The sequence below is a fragment of the Dromaius novaehollandiae genome, chromosome 8 (assembly GCF_036370855.1).
Source record: "Dromaius novaehollandiae isolate bDroNov1 chromosome 8, bDroNov1.hap1, whole genome shotgun sequence".
Taxonomy (NCBI): domain Eukaryota; kingdom Metazoa; phylum Chordata; class Aves; order Casuariiformes; family Dromaiidae; genus Dromaius; species Dromaius novaehollandiae.
Window position 1 is genome coordinate 3,846,573 of NC_088105.1, and position 18,893 is coordinate 3,865,465.

The 18,893-nt window shown below is 51.2% G+C and overlaps 1 protein-coding gene across 1 annotated transcript; it reads right to left on the reverse strand.

The window, feature by feature from the left end:
* Positions 1-9,239: 9,239 nt before the first annotated feature.
* On the reverse strand, positions 9,240-18,358 carry LOC135329088 (PHD finger protein 7-like). The gene is made up of 8 exons (XM_064516395.1): positions 18,271-18,358; positions 14,786-14,922; positions 13,364-13,465; positions 12,779-12,903; positions 12,054-12,216; positions 11,859-11,965; positions 11,101-11,220; positions 9,240-9,300 (listed from the first exon to the last, which is right to left on the reverse strand). The coding sequence occupies exons 1-8, from the start codon at positions 18,356-18,358 to the stop codon at positions 9,240-9,242; spliced, it is 903 nt and encodes a 300-aa protein (XP_064372465.1).
* Positions 18,359-18,893: the final 535 nt, after the last annotated feature.

The following is an 18,893-nucleotide window of genomic DNA, read 5'->3' on the forward strand; positions in this document are numbered from 1 at the left end:
TTGCTGAGAAGAAAAAGACACCCAGCTCCGGAGCCCAGCCCTAACTGGCAGAGCAGGGGCTTTCTGAGCAGGTCTACAGAGAGAGAGAGAAGAAAACCCTAGACCAGCAATGAATACCTTGCAGGGCTGACTGGGTTAACATTTCCCGTTCACATTTTTGTTCCGAAGAAGGTACTTGCTGCCAGGCTGCACGTCAGACCTGCAGTCTCAGGAGGAGTTCACTCCCACTCAGCAGTGCAGGACGCAGGTGGGAATGCTGTGGCTCTTCCAAGGTGAAACCCTGGGCTGGTCAGCTGTTAACAAACCCCTAGCCCCGATGCCAGCACTTGGAGGGCTCTCTTGCCCCTTTCCTCTGCTCCCATGCAAGGTCCTGGCAGAGCGGGTGCCTCCTGAGCCCCTCCTGGTGGCTGGAGTGATGGTGCTGCGGCCCCCCAGCACCGGGTGTCCATACTGCAGCGCCTTTTCCGTGGGGCAGGCAGCACGAGAGCAGTCCCTCCTCCACACACAGCTGGCCCAGGAGAGGCATATCCCAGGCCTCTGCACAGGCCTGAGCATCCCCACCCGGGGCGGCACCACGGCAGAGGCGCTGGCACCTCTGTGTGAGCCCTCTGCTGCTGCTCGGACCCTGCAGGGAGCAGGAAAAAAGCACAAGCTTCATGGCCAGTGCTGGGGAGCTTTGTGTCTCTGCCCTGGGGCAGGGACCCTGGGCCCAGAGCCTGCCGCTGTGGAGAGGGGAGGGTGGGTAGATGGGCTGGTGCAGGCAGGGCCAGGGTGGGCTTTGGCAGGACACGGCTGCCTCAGGAACAGCACCTCTCCGTTTTGGAGAGGATGGCTCTGAATGTTTTGAATTCACATCTCTAGGGAGCTGGCAGGATGCTACCCAGAAGGCAAAATACAAGCATCCCATTGAATGGGGGTGGGGGTGTAGCAGCAGCATGCAGTCTTTCTGGGCGTTGGTCTGAGAGGCTTGCTCTGCTACCAAACTCCTGGTGCCTTTTAGTACAGCTGGCTCAATCACCTGTAAGTTTGCCTGGATACTTGCTGACAATTTGGTGGCGCTCTAAGTAGGGTTGCTTGTGGAAGTGTTACAAGACAACCCTGAGAAGCTCAGAAAGAAGACTCCGTGAGCACCCTCCCTGGTCGGAACAGGTAAGCGACTCAAAGGTGCAACGCAGTAATTATTAAGAGACATTGCATAAAGGGTATGTATGATACAAGGGTAACTGGTTGTTGTGGTAACCAAAGGAAAGCTTTGTACACGTTTGGACAGTGACGACTGGAGTGTACGAAAGCGTAATTGGTAAGAACGTTCTTTTAAGGGTAATAATATGGGAACAGGACAATCTGTGGGGGTATCCTCCTGTTCTCCTTTAGGATGCATCCTGAAACATTGGAGTAAGTTTGGTGGGAATCCTTTAACAAGGAGAAAACTAAAGGAATACTGTACTCAGTGGTGGCCAATGTATAAACTGGAGGATGAGGAAAAATGGCCAGAAATGGGAACGCTAAACTATAATACAATCTTGCAACTTATGTTGTTTTGCAGGAGACAGAACAAATGGGATGAGGTCCCATATGTAGATTTGTTCTTCTCTCTGAGAAATGATCATGAAACTAGAAAAAAAAATGTAAGCTGTTGATCTCTGACTCAAATGTGTTAATGATGATGGGAAACAAAGAGAAAATGCCTCGGTGTTGCTCTGCTTGTAGCATTGGGAAAAGATGTTTAAAAGTGGGTGATGAGGAAGAGGATGTACAATTATTGGTCTCTCCGGAAAGAGATCAAGATAGTGTCGATAGCAGAAATAAGGGAAGTGAAGCATGTAGCCCGATTGCAGGCAGAACTCGGGCTACTCGGGCTAAACATCCCGCGATTCAGGCCCCGCTGCATCAAGCAGTCGGACCAGACGGGATGCCTGTGTATGTGAAGGTCCCTTTTTCAACTACAGATTTAATGAATTGGAAGGAGTCTGCCGGGTCGTACCGAGAAAATCCAGAAAAGATGTATCAATCCTTTAAAATGATAATTGAAAATCATAATCCAGATTGGCAGGATTTACAGGTGCTTTTAAATACTTTGCTTTCACCTGAGGAGAAAAGAATGGTATTAGACAAAGCTCAAGAGGAGAATGAAAGACAAAATGCCAGAGACGGACCAGACCGTTTTATGCCGACCCGGGAACCGGGTTGGGATCAAAACACAGGGGCAGGCAGGTTAATGACTAAACAGTACCAACAGTTAATATTATATGGGGTAAAGCATGGAGTACCTAGGCCCAAAAATATTGCAAAACTATATCAAGTCGCACAGGGTAAGAATGAGGATCCCTCGGCATTTTACGAGCGGTTATGTGAAACTGCCCGAAAATGGACAGACTTGGATCCCGAGGACGAAGCAAATAAAATGACTTTTACTACATTATTTGTAGGACAGTCAGCAACAGATATAAGGAGAAAGCTTCAGAAAGTAGATGGTATGTCGGGGATGTCAATATCGCAATTAATAGAAATTGCAGATAAGGTGTACAATAACAGGGAAGAAGTAGAGAGAAAGGAAAAACAGAAGGAGAAACTGAAAGATAAGAGGCAAAATGCTGCAATCTTGGCAGCTGCATTTGCCCAGGCACAAACTCCCTCTCAGGGAAGGGGTTTTCCGAAAGGACAAGGACGTGGAAGAGGGTATAGAGTAAGAGGGAATTTGGGAAATAGAATTCCGCTAAGGAGAGATCAGTGTGCAATTTGCAGGGGGAAGGGGCACTGCAAAAATGAGTGCCTGAAGAGACAAACAGATCATTGGAAACCTCAGTCTGCATCTGTTCCAGAGGCAGATTTGCTCATGATTGGGACAGAGGATTCAGACTGATGGGGACCGGGGGTTGAGGAATTGGATTCCCCAGCCGAACCCCTGGTTTCAGTAAAGCTGGGGAACGAAACAGTTAAATTTTTAGTAGACACTGGAGCAGCATATTCAGTACTAAATAGCTGTAAGGGACCAATGAGTAAATTCTCTATGCCAGTAATTGGGGCCACGGGAAAGCGAGAGGTCAAACCTTTCTTTCAACCAATTAAATGTGAAATAGGAAATAAGGTGTTAACACATGAATTCTTATACATGCCAGAATGCCCATTACCCCTAATGGGGAGGGATTTACTGAATAAACTGGGGGCACAGATAACCTTTGATCAAAACAAAGTTAAGGTGCACATTCCACAAAGTAACGCCTGGAAGGCACAAGCATATATGTTGCAGAAAGCACTGGATTCCGAACAGGTGGAGGATGGACCAAGCGAAATTCCCTCTGAAGTAATGGACGCAGTAATCCCTTTTGTGTGGGCAACGGAGAAACCTGGAAGAGCCAGATGTGCAGAACCGGTAAAGGTGGAATTAAAACAAGGAGCCAAACCGGTAAGGCAAAAACAGTATCCCATGAAGTTAGAGGCCCGTGTTGGACTGGAGCCTATGATTAATAATTTCTTAAAGTGTGGACTGTTGCGAGAATGTCAATCCGAGTACAATACTCCAATCCTGCCTGTAAGAAAACCACATTCACAAGAATATCGTCTAGTACAGGATTTGCAAGCTATTAACCAGATAGTGACTGATGTGCACCCGGTGGTACCCAATCCATACACTTTGTTAACAACAATAAATGATTCCAATGTCTATTTTACAGTATTGGACTTAAAAGATGCTTTCTTCTGTATCCCTTTGGAGGAACAAAGTCAGAAATTATTCGCCTTTGAGTGGGAAAGTCCTACAACGAAACGTAAAATGCAGTTGTGCTGGACAGTACTCCCTCAAGGATTCAAGAACAGCCCTACAATTTTTGGTAATGTACTTGCAAAAGAATTAGAATTATGGCAAGGTAAGAAAGAGACCACTACCTTATTACAGTATGTGGACGATATCTTACTGGGGGCAGACACTATTGAAGAATGTAGAGAAACAACCATCAGTTTATTAAATTTTTTGGGAACAGCGGGATACAGGGTATCTCGGAAAAAAGTACAGATCATGAAGGAAAGCGTAATCTATCTAGGATTTGAAATATCCCAGGGGGAAAGAAAATTAGGAATCGAAAGGAAAGAAGCGATTTGTCAGATCGCCCCCCCAAAATCAAAAAGAGAACTCAGGGGATTTTTAGGAATGGCTGGGTGGTGTCGCCTGTGGATACCTAATTTTGGATTAATGGCAAAGCCTTTATATGAAGCTGTTAAGGGGCCGGGAGACTTGCTGGAGTGGACTCCAGAATGCCGAAAAGGATTTGATGAAATCAAGATTGCTCTCATGAGTGCCCCTGCATTAGGACTTCCGAACCTAACAAAGCCATTTGAGCTTTATGTACATGAGAGAGGGCACCAGGCTTTGGGAGTGCTTGTACAGACTTTAGGAAATTGGAAAAGACCTGTGGCTTACTTTTCAAGACAGCTGGATAAAGTGAGTGCAGGGTGGCCAGGATGCCGGAGAGCAGTTGCAGCTGCTGTGCTGTTAATACAAGAGGCACGAAAATTGACATTGGGACAAAGAGTGACTGTTTATGTGCCACATGCTGTTGCAGCAGTTTTAGAACAAAAAGGGCATCACTGGTTATCCCCAAGTAGGATGGTGCAGTACCAGGCAGTGATACTTGAGCAAGAAGATGTAACCATGAAGGTGTCTAATACCCTTAATCCGGCATCTCTATTACCAGTCCATGAAGAGGGGAGGTTGGCTCATGACTGTCTGCAAACTATTGAGCGAGTATATTCCAGCCGTCCAGATTTGAGAGATATTCCGTTGCAGAATCCAGACTGGGAATTATTTACCGATGGGAGCAGTTTTATAGTAAAGGGAGAAAGAAGGGCTGGATACGCTGTTGTCACTTTGGAAGGAGAAATCGAAGCAAGATCGCTACCAGCAAATACATCCGCCCAGAAAGCAGAACTGATTGCTTTAACCCGGGCTCTGGAATTATCAGAGGGAAAACGGACTAATGTGTTTACAGATTCAAAATACGCCTTTGGGGTTATACATGCCCATGGCGCAATTTGGAAAGAAAGAGGATTGCTATCTTCTCAAGGGAATCCTATAAAATACAGTAAGGAGATTATGAGACTGCTCAAAGGAGTTAATAAACCCAAAGAAATAGCAGTAATGCATTGCAAAGCGCACCAGTCCGGACAGACTGACATAGTTAAAGGGAACAAAAGAGCCAATGAGGCTGCAAAAAGGGCAGCATTATCCGTGTCGGTGGCAGCCTTAGTTCCAGAAAGAATGTTAAAAATGGAAATTCCAGTATACACTGAAAAAGAAAATAAATTAGCAGAAATACTGAAATGCATAAGAACTCCCGAAGGATGGTGGGTGACATCTACTGGACAATGTGTGGTAACTTTGCCGATAATGAAGAAGCTGATGAAGCAAATACATGATAGCACCCACATGGGAGCCGAGTCACTGGTTGAAACAGTTAAAAGATTTGCTGTGGGAGTCAGTATGCTAATAATTGCAAAAGGTATTACACAAAAATGTGAAATCTGTCTTAGAAATAATCCCAAGATTCAGAAGAAGCCCCCCCCAGGGGAAGTAAAAAGGGGCTTTATGCCCGGGGATTACTGGCAAATTGATTTTTCTGAATTACCAAAATGTAATGGATATAAATATTTGTTGGTGATTGTTGACACCTTTTCAGGATGGCCTGAAGCTTTCCCGTGTCGTACCAATAAAGCCAGGGAGGTAGTAAAAATGTTATTAAAAGAAATTATACCAAGATTTGGGGTACCAGAAGGGTTTTCTTCAGATAGAGGACCTCTTTTTATAGCAGAAATAGTACAGCAAATCTCAAAAATACTACAAATTAAATGGGACTTACATACCCCCTGGAGACCACAATCCAGTGGAAAAGTGGAAAGAATGAATCAAACAATTAAGAGACAGGTAGGAAAATTGTGTCAGGAGACTCAGATGAAATGGACTGATGTTTTACCTCTGGCATTATTAAGAATCAGAATAACCCCAAGGGTTAGGGAGAAAGTTAGTCCATTTGAGATTCTGTATGGTAAACCTTACACTGTAAATCTAACTGGAAATGAAATTCAAATGCACGTTAAGGGCGATCAAATTTTAAGTGATTATCTCTTGTCTATGGCAAAGGTTCTTACTTCTCTCCGTAGGTACATCCAGTTAAGATCTCCTGTACTTTTAGATTCACCTGTACATTCATTCCAGCCGGGAGATCAAGTGTATCTTCGGACCTGGAAGGATGAGCCGTTGGTAGAAAAGTGGAGAGGACTGTATCTTGTACTGCTAACAACAAATACTGCTGTGAAACTGCAGGGAATTGATTCCTGGATCCACTCCACCGGAGTGAAAGCAGTACCTCGAGAGACGTGGAAAGCTGAACAAGTTCAACCTTTAAAGTTAAAAATATATAAAGATATATGAGTTGTATTAGAAGCGAATCGGTTTTAAATTTAGATTGTATTCAGGAAAGAATTGCTTTAATCTGTTTGTTAGGAATAGGGTGAATATTGTTGTTATGGTATCTATGGTATCTGTGTAAAAATGATGTTCTCCCAAATAACCAGGGGAGAAATGTGGTGGTTAGTTTTTCTAAGTTACCTGAGCCAAACAATTAAAGGGAATCAGGAAGGATTTTGGAGCCATAATCTCCATTTGGAAGTAATTACGAAATCTATGAAGATAATTAACCAGAAGGATTGCTGGGTGTGTACCCACTTCCCTGAACATTCCAACAAGGGCTTCCCCCTAATTGGAGTGCCTCTTAATTTTTCCTTTATGGAATTTATGAAACAGATAAGAAATGATAGTGATCAAACAAAATATAATGAAACAACCGAACAGGAATGGGAAGTCCAGAGTGTGACAGGAGATTATTATCAATGTATCCGAAGATGTAATAATAGTAATAGATGGTGGGAAAAAACTGTACCCTATGGAAAGCAACCGATCAACTGTACTGGAGCCATTAAGGTGGGAGGTTATAAAAATTGCTCTCATATACCTGAAATAGGTTATAAGTGGCCAAGTAAGGAACTAAATGGGTGGCATGTTCCAAAAGGTAGTGGATGGTATTGGTTGTGTGGGAACAAGGCACGAAAAGTGCTACCTCCTAATTGGTCAGGGACGTGTACTTTAGGGGCAATAATCCCTAATGTTACTATAAGAAAAGAATTGAGTAATAAATATCAAAAATCCTGGCTAAGAACATTCATGAGGAGACAAAAGAGGGTCAATAATCCTTTAATAGATCGACCTACTAGGTTTCAGTCATTCGTGAGGTGGCTGTTTCCACAATTGGGAGTGAGTGAACTTGAAAAAGCAATAGTAAATATTTCAGCAGTTATTGAAAAAAATAGGGAATAAAACCTCTGATGCCATTGCAGCTTTACAAGAGGAGGTTTCAGAAATTGCTAAAATAAGTACCCAAAACAGGATGGCTCTAGATATGTTATTGGCATCTCAGGGAGGAGTATGTACAGTAATAAATACTAGTTGCTGTGTATATGTGGATCAAAGCGGGAGAATTTCTACCGATCTAAATGAAATCTGGAAGCAGACTGAAATCTTACATGAGGTTCAGAAAGATGATACTTCTTTCGGATTTGAAGAAACATGGAAATGGTTGACTTCCTGGTTCCCTGATGTGAGCTCATGGGTTAAAAAATGTTTAACAATTTTAGGATTGGTGTTAGTAGTTTTTGTATGCGTTTATGTAGTGATTCAATGTATTTCTAAGTGTTATATGAAACTAATATGGGAAAGATTTTAAGAGAGTGAGACTAATATGAAAATGATCATATAAGTCTCAAAGGGGGGAATTGTTACAAGACAACCCTGAGAAGCTCAGAAAGAATGTTTGAAGTAGGTAGATTTGGATAACTTCTATCTTAGATAGAATTTGCTTAGCATGAGTAGCCGCACACTCGCTTAGCATGAGTAGCTAAATTTGCTGAAGCCTTAGGCCGCGCTCCTAGTTCGTTAAGAAAAGGCCTCAGAGCTGGTGCAGGCTGGAAAGATAAGGGAGTTACAAGCAGTCTGCATTCCTGTGCCCCACTCTCCGAAAGGGAGGATGCCAAGGCTGAGAAATAAGGCCTGTTTGGGCGCCAAGACCTTGGGAAGCAAAAAGCTTCCTCTCACTGTTAAAACAGTGATAATTAAGGGGTCTGGATTATGTCTTCTTCCTCAGGGCCTTAGAAGATAACACCTACTGACCCAGCTGGGGCAGTGTTAATTAATTGACCAGGACCTTGAGAAGCAGGGGTGGGACCCAGGGAAATGTGAAGAAATCATTAACCAATCAGTGTGAAAGAGGAAGGAAGTCACAAATATGGCAAATTTGATTGTATAAATGCTACCTGAAAAGTTGGGGGGGAGGGGGGGGTGCTCGATTTGTGGAAAACCACCGAGTACCCAGGCTTGCGCAACTCTGAAATAAATAAACAAATGTCTCTCCTGAGTGTGTAATTATTGGCTCATTGCACACCGGGCAACGAATCCGCTTTTCGGACAACAGAAGTGTGTTGAAGTCCTGCTGTGGAAGGATCGGTATTTATTGTAATGCTGCCTTTTAGGAGTCTGTTCCTGGTCGGAGGCAGTGAAAAAGTGCCCCGGCAAAGGAAAAGGCTGCAATCAGAATCTCACAATCCCAGCAAGTGAGTCAGCAGCCGGAGGAACTTTTCCCAGCCAGAGCCGCTGTCTCCTAAGGTCACAAAGGCAATCCCAGACTTCTATGGAAAACCTGCCTGTGCTTGTTGTTGTGCTCTGGCATCACAAGGCCCTCAAGGGTAAAACCAGCAGAAGCAGCTCAGACACAGATCTGCCTTTCTCCCTAGATTGCACAGTGTCTCCCCTAGGCAGCCTGCTGCTCACTGCCTAGACTCCAGCTGGGAACTCTCCTAGGCAGAGCCTGAGAGAGTTACTCCTTTGCACAGCTCCGAGCACAAGAGTCTTCTCGTCTTTGGTGTCCTTCAGGGCTGCAGCCATTGTGACAGAGCAGTCAGTTGCACTATTGCAAACAGGGAGAAGTGCCTCACCAGTTTCTAAGATGAAATTTTCCCTCGGGAGAGGATTGGCTCCTGGACCGCCAGGAGCAGATTTCCTCCAGGAGAGGAAAGATCTCCCCTCAGTAGAGAAGGATCAGCTTGGAGAACATTGCCAAAACCAGCTGGGCACACAGCAGTCCTTGGGTCCTGATGGGATGCTGGCAGGGTTTCTCTCTTTTACTGTACTGGCTCCACTACTCTTTAATATCTTCATTAATGACCTGGATGATGGGACCGAGGGCACCTTCAGCAAGCCTGCAGACAATACGAAACGGTCGTGATAGGCTGGAGAAATGGGCCAAGAGGAGTCTCCTGCGGTTCAGCAGAGGGAAACGCCAAGTCCTACGCCTGGCGAGGCATAACCCCATGCTGCGGGAGCTGGGAGCGTAGAGCCTGGAGGAGAGAAGGCTCAAGGGGCCTCTTGTCTTACGTGGTGGAGGGCAGAAAAGAAGACAGAACCCGACTCTTCTCTGTCTGGTCGGTGCCCAGTGACAGGATGAGAAGCACTGGCTCCAAATACGCCTTGGCTCCAACTCCTACCGCCACTGCCCACCTCAACCTGAGCCGCCTAGCCCTGTTGCCCTCCCACCAGCAGATGATGCCAGAAGTTGGGGATCCTGCCTGCCTGCTCTGAACTCCAGTCCCTTTTGCCCTCTCTCTGCTTGAGCAAGCTGGGTTATGGGACCTCCCCTCTGTGGAGTTGGGGGCTCTGCGGGAGCACCCACACTCTGCCCTCCTCTTGTCATCCAAGGGAAGCCTAAGGCTCCCCTGGCTTTGTCTCCCACAGAATGCTTCTGCTCCCCTCTGTGTCAGCCCAGGCAGCCTCCTGAGAGACAACAAGGCCACAGGCACGTGGACGAGCACCTGGCCAAAGCCTGGCCTTAGCTAGAAAGCTCTCAGGAAGGTCCTGGCAACAGTCAAAGAGAGCAGAAGCCCGCAGCTCCCACCCCAAAACCAGACCCCACAGAACGGCGGAGCAGGAAGCAGGCCATTCTCCGAACACAGGTCAATCAGCACAGCCCCTTGCAGAGCATCCTTTATTTAGCTGCTGACTTCATGGCCCTGCAGCACACCCCTTGCATGAGCCTGTGGGAGATTGTGCGGCTCCGCAAGCCTCCCCTTGCTGGCACAGCGTGGTTCCCTGCTGCTGGGAAGACAGCGGCCCTCTCAGGGCAGGCAGTGCAGTGGGGCTGTAGCATGCAGGCAGCTCCTGCACAGCTAGCCCCGGGGTGTTCCCCTTGACTCCCTCTGCCAGCGGCTGGGCATCAGTGCCCTCAGCAGCGGTCTTCAGGGCCGGCTGTAGGGATGTGCGGGCCGGTGCAGGAACCTGGAGCGGCCTGCCCTCCTGTCTCGCCCGGACAGCACTGAGCTGCTGCTCCCAGCATCCGGGGAGCCCTGGGAGGATGCCAGCACTGCCTGGCTGGTGCTGGGGCAGCCTGGTGCCGACGGCACGCTGGATGCTGTAAGGGGAGGCAGAAAGGTCAGCACATCCACCACACACCCACTGGACTGGAGAGATCGGAGCTGTGCCCCGCAACCCTCCCGGGTGACTCTGCCACCCCCACCCTGACCACCCCCTGCCAGGGCCTGCCTGGCACCTGCCTCTAGCCCTGGCACCCAGGTCCTCGGCCCCTTACCAGTGCTCTGGCCAGCACAGCCGTCACACTCCCACAGGCCCGTGGCATCCCCCACGGAGGAGCATCGGCGGTGTGTCCCGCTGGCAGCGCACGAGGAGCACAGCAGCAGTTGCCATGGGCTGGGGAAGCAGAGAGGCTGCTGAGCAGGGAGGCCCCAGCAGGGAGTGATGCCAGGGAGCCCCCCAAGGACAAAGTGGCCAGAGAGCGGCAGTGCCCACAGAGCTTCCTGGCCTGGCCCCACCTGGCTGCCAAGAGTCCTTGCTCCCCAGGTCCTGGCTGAGACAAATGAACCTCGGCAGAACCCAGGACCCTGGGGTCCTTCCACCTTCTTGCAAGCCCTTCAGACATCTGGCCAAGCCACTGCTAAGGCATCTGCCTCCTCTGAGGAGGCTGGGAAACTGCTGCTGCAGAGGCTTACCCCTCCTCTTCTGACTGCTCCCTGCCTCCCCGGTAAAGGCACTGGCTGGCATCACAGTGGCTGTATGTTTCATATAGGTCTTCCAAGTTCTGCTCCTCCTCCTCCTCCCAAGCCAGTCTTCTGTGGGAGAAGGAAGGAAAGGACATGAGACTCCCTCACCCCTTGCATCGGTCAGATCCTGACTGCAGGCCCCTGGTCTTCTGGAGCCCTTTGTTTGCATCACCTCAGTGAAGCAGGGGACTAGGCCAGCAGGACACGTGGGGGCCAGGCCTCTTTGGGAGTCCCACCCAAGCCTTGCTGGGCCCTCTTCAGGACTGACGTTCCCCCTCTGCAAAATGGGACTGATGCCACTGACCTCTGCTCTCAACTGCCTGAGATGCTTGCAGGCAGAAACCAAGAGGGAAGAGCCCTAACGGGAGTTCAGTGGGAGCCCTCCTTGCCCCAGAAGAGCTTTGAGGGAGAGAAGCTGATCCCAGGAGAAAAAAAGCCCAGAAAGCAGCTGGACAATCTCACGGAACAACAAATCCCTCCACAGCTCATAACCACCAATGCCCTAATTCTTCCTCAGCAAGCCCCTTTCCTGTGGGAGGAACAGAGTACAGGACATCCCTGTAGGCAGAGCTGTATCATCCTCTCCTGCAGGCAGCTGCTCTTGCTGGAGGTACAGCCTGTGTGGAGGGACTGTGGGCTGGGCGGGAACAGCTCCCTGGCCATTCTCATCTCTTCTACGCATGGCGAGAGGGAGGAAGAGAACCAACCTGTCAGGTATGCGGATACCCAGGCGCCACATCTCAGGCAGAAACTTCTCACGGTCCTTGCACAAGGGACACGCAAAGTGCTTCAAAGCAGAACGGAGAGCATGTCCCTGCAGGAGAACGACTACCAGTGTGAGCGGGACACTGCTGCTGGGCACCTCTGGTGCTTCAGAGGTGGGAGAGGGGAGGGTCTCCTACCTGGATGCAGCCTCGGTGGAACCAGGCATGCTTGCAGAAGGGACACACCATGGTGCTGTAGGAGGTCCTGTCCTCCACGGGCTCCATGCAGATGATGCACACGGTGTCCCCGTCTTGGTGCGTCTCCACTGTCTGCTGTGGGCGATGCTCCCAGCACAATGACCTGAGCGAAGACAAAGAGGGGAGCCTGGAGGAGCTGCAGGAGTCCTTCCTTGTCTCTGGATGAGGCTTCCCATGGCTGTAGAGGCCATCACCACTGCAGTGCTCTGTGCACATGTCCCTTTTCACATCCCTTTCCTCCCAGCGTGTTCCCCACCCAAAAGGGCTCCGCATGTCCTGGCTGAGGCCTGGGCTCCACACTTGCTTGAAGGGCCCTGGGGCACTTATGGGGGCTTTGCCTGCAGGGTGGAGGCCTTGGCAAAGACACACGTTTGCCAGCCTTCAGCCCTTAGGAATCCATCCTGGCCCCCCAGGGGGCTGAGACCAATGGATTGCTAGGGCATCGCTGACGGCACACCCTCCTGCTCAGCTCCAGCACCACAGGGAAGGGGGAAAAACGGTACATGAGCCCTCCATGTCCTGGATCAGGCCCCAGGGGACATTTGCAGGGGTCACTGCAGGGCAGAGCAGGCAGGTTGCCCAAACGCTTGGCCAGTGAGGGCAGCGGGGAGCAGGAGGGGATTTTAGGCACGGGAGGCTCCAGCCCGAGAAATGGCAGCCCTTACCTGAACTCCCCAAAGAACTGCGAGACGCAGCCCTGTCTGGACCCGCAGGGGAAGTGGAACTTGCGGGTGCATCGCTTCTGCTGGCATGCAACGGTGGCCCCCATCTTTCCACAGACACAGCAGGTCTGCAAAGAGCACAGCAGCACCCCGCTCACCATCAGTGACATTGGTCAGGGACCCCGAGCTCTGCCCTGCCCTTCGGGGGAGGACACAGGGCTCTCTGGACCTGGCTCAGCTCACATAGGAGCCTTCTGTTAAAGAACCCTCTTTTCCAGCTTGTCCTCAAAACACTCTGCCTATGATCTTCTTGGACATCAGCATCAGCATCAGGTAAAGAAACCAAGCAGGTGACCCTGAGCTTGTGATGGGGAGCCAGGAGCGGCAGCAGGCAATGACGTGCAGCCAGGCTCTCCCTCCTTCATTAGCACCGCTAGGGAGCTGGCTGCCTTCTTGCAGAGACAGACATGCAGGAGCACTTGGGACACTAATGCAAGCTGGGCTCGTGACCTCCTGGGACTGGCTAGGGAAGGCCATGAGGGAGACCTGTCACAGCAACACAACCCTCCTCCCCTGCTAGATCCTCACCTTCTGGGCTGCCCGATTCACTGCCTGCCTGATATCCTCAGGGAGGAACCGGCAGAATCCATCCTCATCCGTGCCTCTCTGGTAAAGCCCTTCAGCAAGATACTGGAAGGCAGAAAAGTGCAGGAGCTCATCAGGTCAGTGAGACAGGCACCATTCTTGATGGCTTGTCCTGAGCCTTGAGAGACAGCAGGGGCAGGCAGTGCTTAGCTCCCCCGGGACTGGGCGAGCTGCAGTAGCGCTTGCCTTAGACCTCTTTCTGAACAAGAAGGCATGGGGAGGGCCGAGCTCTGGGTGTGCTGTGGCTTTGCAAGCTGCTGACCCAGGGAACTGTGCAGAAGAGCTGGTGGACACCACTGCACAGCCATTGCTCAGGAAAGCAACTCAAAGAGACCCTGGGGCTGGGCGCATTCTCTTTTGAGGACCAGGTCGGGAGGGCTGGATCTCCCACACACACAGGGAACAGGGTCAATCGGCAGCATCCGGGTGGGGAGGCTGTGCTGGGAGCGCAGGAGGAGGAGTCGGCACCTACAGGGCGCCTGGGGCTGTGATTCCACGCATGCACACATGCCCCTTGGGGTGCCAGGGCAAAGCTGTGGGCAGCCCCAGGGGAACTCACCAGGCAAAACTCATGTGCACAGAGGCCGTCCTCCTGGCACGTCTGCCTGTAGACATCCGGCTCAGAGTGCGCACGGCGACACAGCACACACTCTGGAGGCAGGGAGGGAAGCAGCGAGGGAGAGCACACATCACCACCACTGAGCACCTCTGGAGGGGCTGGGGAGAGTCAGCCTGAGGATTTCCCCCAAGGGAGCATCGTCTCTCGGCTGTGCCAGGGGGTGCAGCAGGCCTGGAGCCGTTGGCAGGGCCCGTGGGGGCCTTGGAGAGGAAGGGGGCATTGCTGGGATGTGCGTCACAACAGGCGCCCAGGAGTGCGATGGGCAGGAGGTGGCAGACAGCCTGCGGAAGGGTGTCGCTGGGTCTCAGGAGTCAGAGCACCTCCCCACAGGCCGTGGGGCTTTGCCTTCACAGCCGGTCCCCGTCCACTCCCACGCACATCCCGCTCCCACGGAAACCCCAGCAAGGTGCTGACTCCAGCCCCCACCTCTCCCCGACTGTGCCACGCTCTGGCCCAAAGCAAGGCCCCTCCAAGCTCCCCACAGCCTCAGAGGCTCCCGCGCTCTCCCTGCCCTTGCCTTCCCCTTTCCTCCCTGGACTCCTGGAGCACAGCAAGCTCTGGGCAGCGCCTGCCCTCCCCACACAGCCCGCCCTCCCCACACAACAAGCCTCCTTGGCTGAAGTTCAAGAGGGGCCCTGCAGTGGGGCTCTTGAGGACCTCCTGCAGCCCATTGCCACCACTCCCAGCTCTGCACAAAAGTCACCCCCACAACACCTTTGCCCGGTTTCTGTGAGCTGCCGGGATACTTTGCTCTCACCATCCTCCCTCGACTGGCGAGCCTTCCGCTTCATGGCGGCCACAGTGCAGGTCGGTCCTGAGAGCTCTGAAAAGGTCCTGCCACAGCTAGGCTGGGCTTTCCCCTCCAGAGGCTCCTCTGCCGACCCTGAGGGACGAGCAGGACAAGGGGGTGACTGCAGCACAGCACCAGGACCTCAGAGGCATGGGCACCTGCTCCCTCCCTCAGCAGCACCCACCAAGCCCCTCCGCTGCCCTGACACTCAAGCAAGGCTGGTGCTGCCCAAATCTCTGTCACACCACAGCCGAGGGGCACTGCTGATGGGCACGGGAGGCTGACAGCCCTTGAGCTCTGCGGCTCCCCTGAGAAGTGGCATTGTCTCCCCGGCTGCCCTTTCCGCCCTGCGCAGGACCCCCAATCCACACCCCTCCCCAAGCCATCCCTCTGCGGGACACCTGCCCCCACTCCCCTCACCTCACCAGGTTGCTCAGAGGAGCTGCCTCCCAACCTAGTGCCAGCCAGACACCAGGAGGCCTTTATCTCCTGGCCCTGGTGACCCGTGTCATCGCATTGTCCACTGTGACACCGTCACCGTGTCTGTCACTGGGTTCCATGTGAAGAAGAAGTCTGGGGGCCAGAATCTGGGCACAAGAGCCCTTGGCGACCCTGGCAGACAGGGATTTTGCTCCTGCGGCTTCTTCAGACCCCTCGCAACAAGCAGACCCTGCCGTTCAGGCCCCTCAGAGAGATGGTCGACAAAGAGAGCCTCCCATTGCTCCCTGGCTCTGGGCAGAAATCCTCCACTCCTGGGGGCTGCCTTTCCCTCGCACACCATCGTCTCTGCCTGCCAGTCCTGCTCCCAAGCTCCCTTGGCCTCCTCCCTGATGGCAGGCACAGGCACGCCTCCATTGCAGGCACAGCTGGGGCTGGGCAGCGCCAGGGGATTCTGTCCTAGCGCCTAAAGCAGAAACATCCACCCCAGAGCCCCTCTCTGCTGAAACCTGCCCTCCCACAAGTGCCCTGACCTCGAGAGTGGGGGCAGAAAATGAGGGAGGCTCTGCTGTCCCTCCTGCCCTCTCTGCAACAATCAGACATGGGCCTCTTGGATCACTCCTGGCTCTCCCCAGTGCCTGTGCCCTTGCGGGCCTCTCTCCTTCTTCCCACCGTGGGGTTCCTTGCAGTTGTCCGGAAACATGTCCAAGACAGAAAAGGCGAATGCCCGCAGCTGAAAAAGGGCACACAATTGGACATTTCCATACACGTGCCAGGCATGCTTCTCCCAGCTCTGGTGCCAGCACTGCCTCTGCCTCTGGTGCTGCAGCAAGGGAAGGTTGCCTTGCAGGCCTGGGAGGAGTTTCAGGGCTCTTCCAACCCCATCAAGCTGTCAGCCTCTCCTCATAGACTCTCCCTGTTTTTATCTGTTTCTGCCACATCTCCTCTCTATGAAGACAGGTTTCAAAATGGTATGAGCACTGCCAAACAGCTAGGAAGAATGTCAATGTTTAATGGACAGGTGTTCACACCAGAACTCGTAGGTTTTAATTCATAAAGTGACCATGGCCTAACTGAAGAAAAACTACTTTGTTCAAGGCAGGAATTATTCTTGTTGCTTACTTGGTTTACTGACAGGACAGACTTATTTTGCTTCTGAGTTTGAAAAGTTGGCTCTCTAAAACCAATGAAAAAGCTGAATGCTTTTCTTGAATAATGAGGACATTGACAGCAGCAGCGGGAGTCCTGCAGCAGCATGCCTCCCCTCAGCCCCGGAGGTGCCGTCCCTAGGGACTGGCCAGTCTGGACCTCCATGTAGTCTTTACTCCTCAGCGAGTGGGGCCAGGGACAAGCCAAAGAGGGGCAGCCATCAGTCCCCCAGAGTTAGGTGTAATGTCTTAACTGTGCTCAAATGAAAACAGAAAGAGGGATAGGCCTGCGCTGTAACACCCAGGTGTGGCGTGATGTCGGCAAAGGAAAGGCCAGGATCTCCGCTTTCCCTTGACGTGACAGGACACGCCATTCCCCTCTCCTGGCAATTGCAGTATAGACTCTTTGATGGCCTCCAGTACTGTGTGTTTAGGTTTGGAAAGAGGACTCTTACTTGCAGACAGTCTCGAAGGAGGAGGAAGTGATGCAGTGAGAAAAGCAAGCCTGCCACGTGTCTATCTACGGCACTTCTCTTGGCATTTGGTAGAAAGGGACAGACTCCTAGTGAACTAAACAGTGCCCCAAAGCTCAGTAAAGCAGCATCCGTTAAACTAAAGCAAGGAGCTGCTTCATGTTTAATCCCATCTGTGCCAGTTCTGCCTGAGCCCCAGGAGTAACCCAGAGCAGGACACAGCTCAAACACTTGCACCACCCGAGAGCTATTTGAGAGCTTCTGCATCCCTCCGCGCTCTCATGAAAATGTCTATGGACCCTGAACTAGTTTCATCAAACAGAAAGTTCCTTTCAGATACCTCTGCGGGGAAGAAGAAAAAGATCCTGAACTTGTGGAGTCGCAACTTGCCTTTAGATGCCCCAAAGAGCTGTGTCCTGGAAGCAGAGCCAGGAGAGAAATGCAGGCAACACGAGAGTCTCACAGACACCCACTACGCACTTGCCATGCAGCCAGAAAACAGGCGTTGTTGTGACCTGTGGTCATAGCCCTTCAAAGCTGGCGCAGACAGTTGCGTTCAAAGGACACCTCTCACTCGCACCAGAACAACAGCACAGCCTCACCCTCATCCCTTTCGACAAGAGACTCACCCCACAGAGGACTTTTTTCTCTGCTCCGTTTCCTCCTTCACTTGCTCTCCAGGGAATGGCTTTTGTGCTGCTTTGCCTGCTCCATACTCTGAAAAAGACAGCTTGCTGGGAGGAGATGGTGACCTAAGAAAGTCTCTCTGGGGGAAGAATTTCACACAAGAGGAGCAGAATGTCTGATCTCTGTGGCTGGTCTCATAGGCATGACTTTGTCACATTCAGCCTGAAGATCCTCATTTTGAAATTCCCAGTTTTGAAAGGGAAATGGAGCTTTGGCACAGGTTGGCAGCCCTTTGACAATCATCTCCAGGTCATTTTTCTCCTCAAATTCAAACACAGTAGTTCTGTGAGGAACTACAGTGTTCTTTCTGCCCTTTGAATTCAAGGTAAAATTTGTTATTCACAAAGCCAATGGATTTCCCTAGCTTTTGTCTCCTTCCTGCACAAACTCCTCAAACAGAAGAGCAGCTTGCAACATATGCTCGGGAATGGAGTGCAGTGAGAAAGTGTCCTTCACCAGTGTCAGCTGCAACCCGTGGGGCGAGCACCAGTCAACTGCAACTGGTGGTGCAGGGCTGTTGGGGGCTCCTGGTCCAGAACAAGTCCCCAGAGATTTGCCATGCTGGGTGAAATACAGTCCCAGGAAGCCCTTTAGACTATCCCATACATCCCATGATAACCTTGGCTCTGCTTCCCTAGGGGTACGGACAACAGGGAAAGCTACACAGCTCTGTAAGGAGTCAGCTGTTACATTACCTTTTTTGACCCTCTTATCGCTAAGCTCTTCTTTTTTCACCTTTGTTGCTTGAATAGGCTTTGCACTGTCTTTCACAGCAGGTTTCATGGCTCTTCTCCAAGGCTTAGTCTGAAGCTGAAACCTGGAAAGAAGGCGGCGGCACCAGGTTGAAGTGAGAACACACACATTCCCTTTGCAATTTGCATTAGGGATCTGGTCACAGAGGTCTTTCAGAGGTGCTGTCAAGTCCAGAGTGTTCCAAAGCAGATGACGCAACATGCTTGCAGATGATTTGAGAAAACTGAGTCCAGTGCCTGGAGGGGCATACATCTGCCTTCCTGCCATTGGATACCACCTCTAATCTCTTATTTATAGAGTATATGGAGAACGGACTGGTCTCTTTTTCTCCAGTTAGACAAAACCATGGGGAAGGCTAGTCTTGCCCTCCAGCTCACTTGCAGACCTTCCCTGACAAATGTCAGTGCACCTGTAAAGAGTAAACTCCACCCTCTCGGTGGTTACTGGAGTTGCTCTACAGCCCTGGGTGCATGACAGAGCTCTGCAGAGCCCCACTGCACAGCAGCTACCCTGAGGTCAAGAAATCCCTCCTTCTGTACCCCTCGTCTGTACCCAGGAAGGAGGC

Excerpts from the sequence above, each read along its gene's own strand:
- LOC135329088 (XM_064516395.1), bottom strand. The coding sequence starts at position 18,358 with ATGAAACCTGCTGTGAAAGACAGTGCAAAGCCTATTCAAGCAACAAAG. Across the intron at positions 12,904-13,363 it reads TGAATCGGGCAGCCCAGAAG|ACCTGCTGTGTCTGTGGAAA; the intron begins GTGAGGATCTAG and ends TGCTCTTTGCAG. Across the intron at positions 11,221-11,858 it reads GGTATCCGCATACCTGACAG|AAGACTGGCTTGGGAGGAGG; the intron begins GTTGGTTCTCTT and ends CTTCTCCCACAG.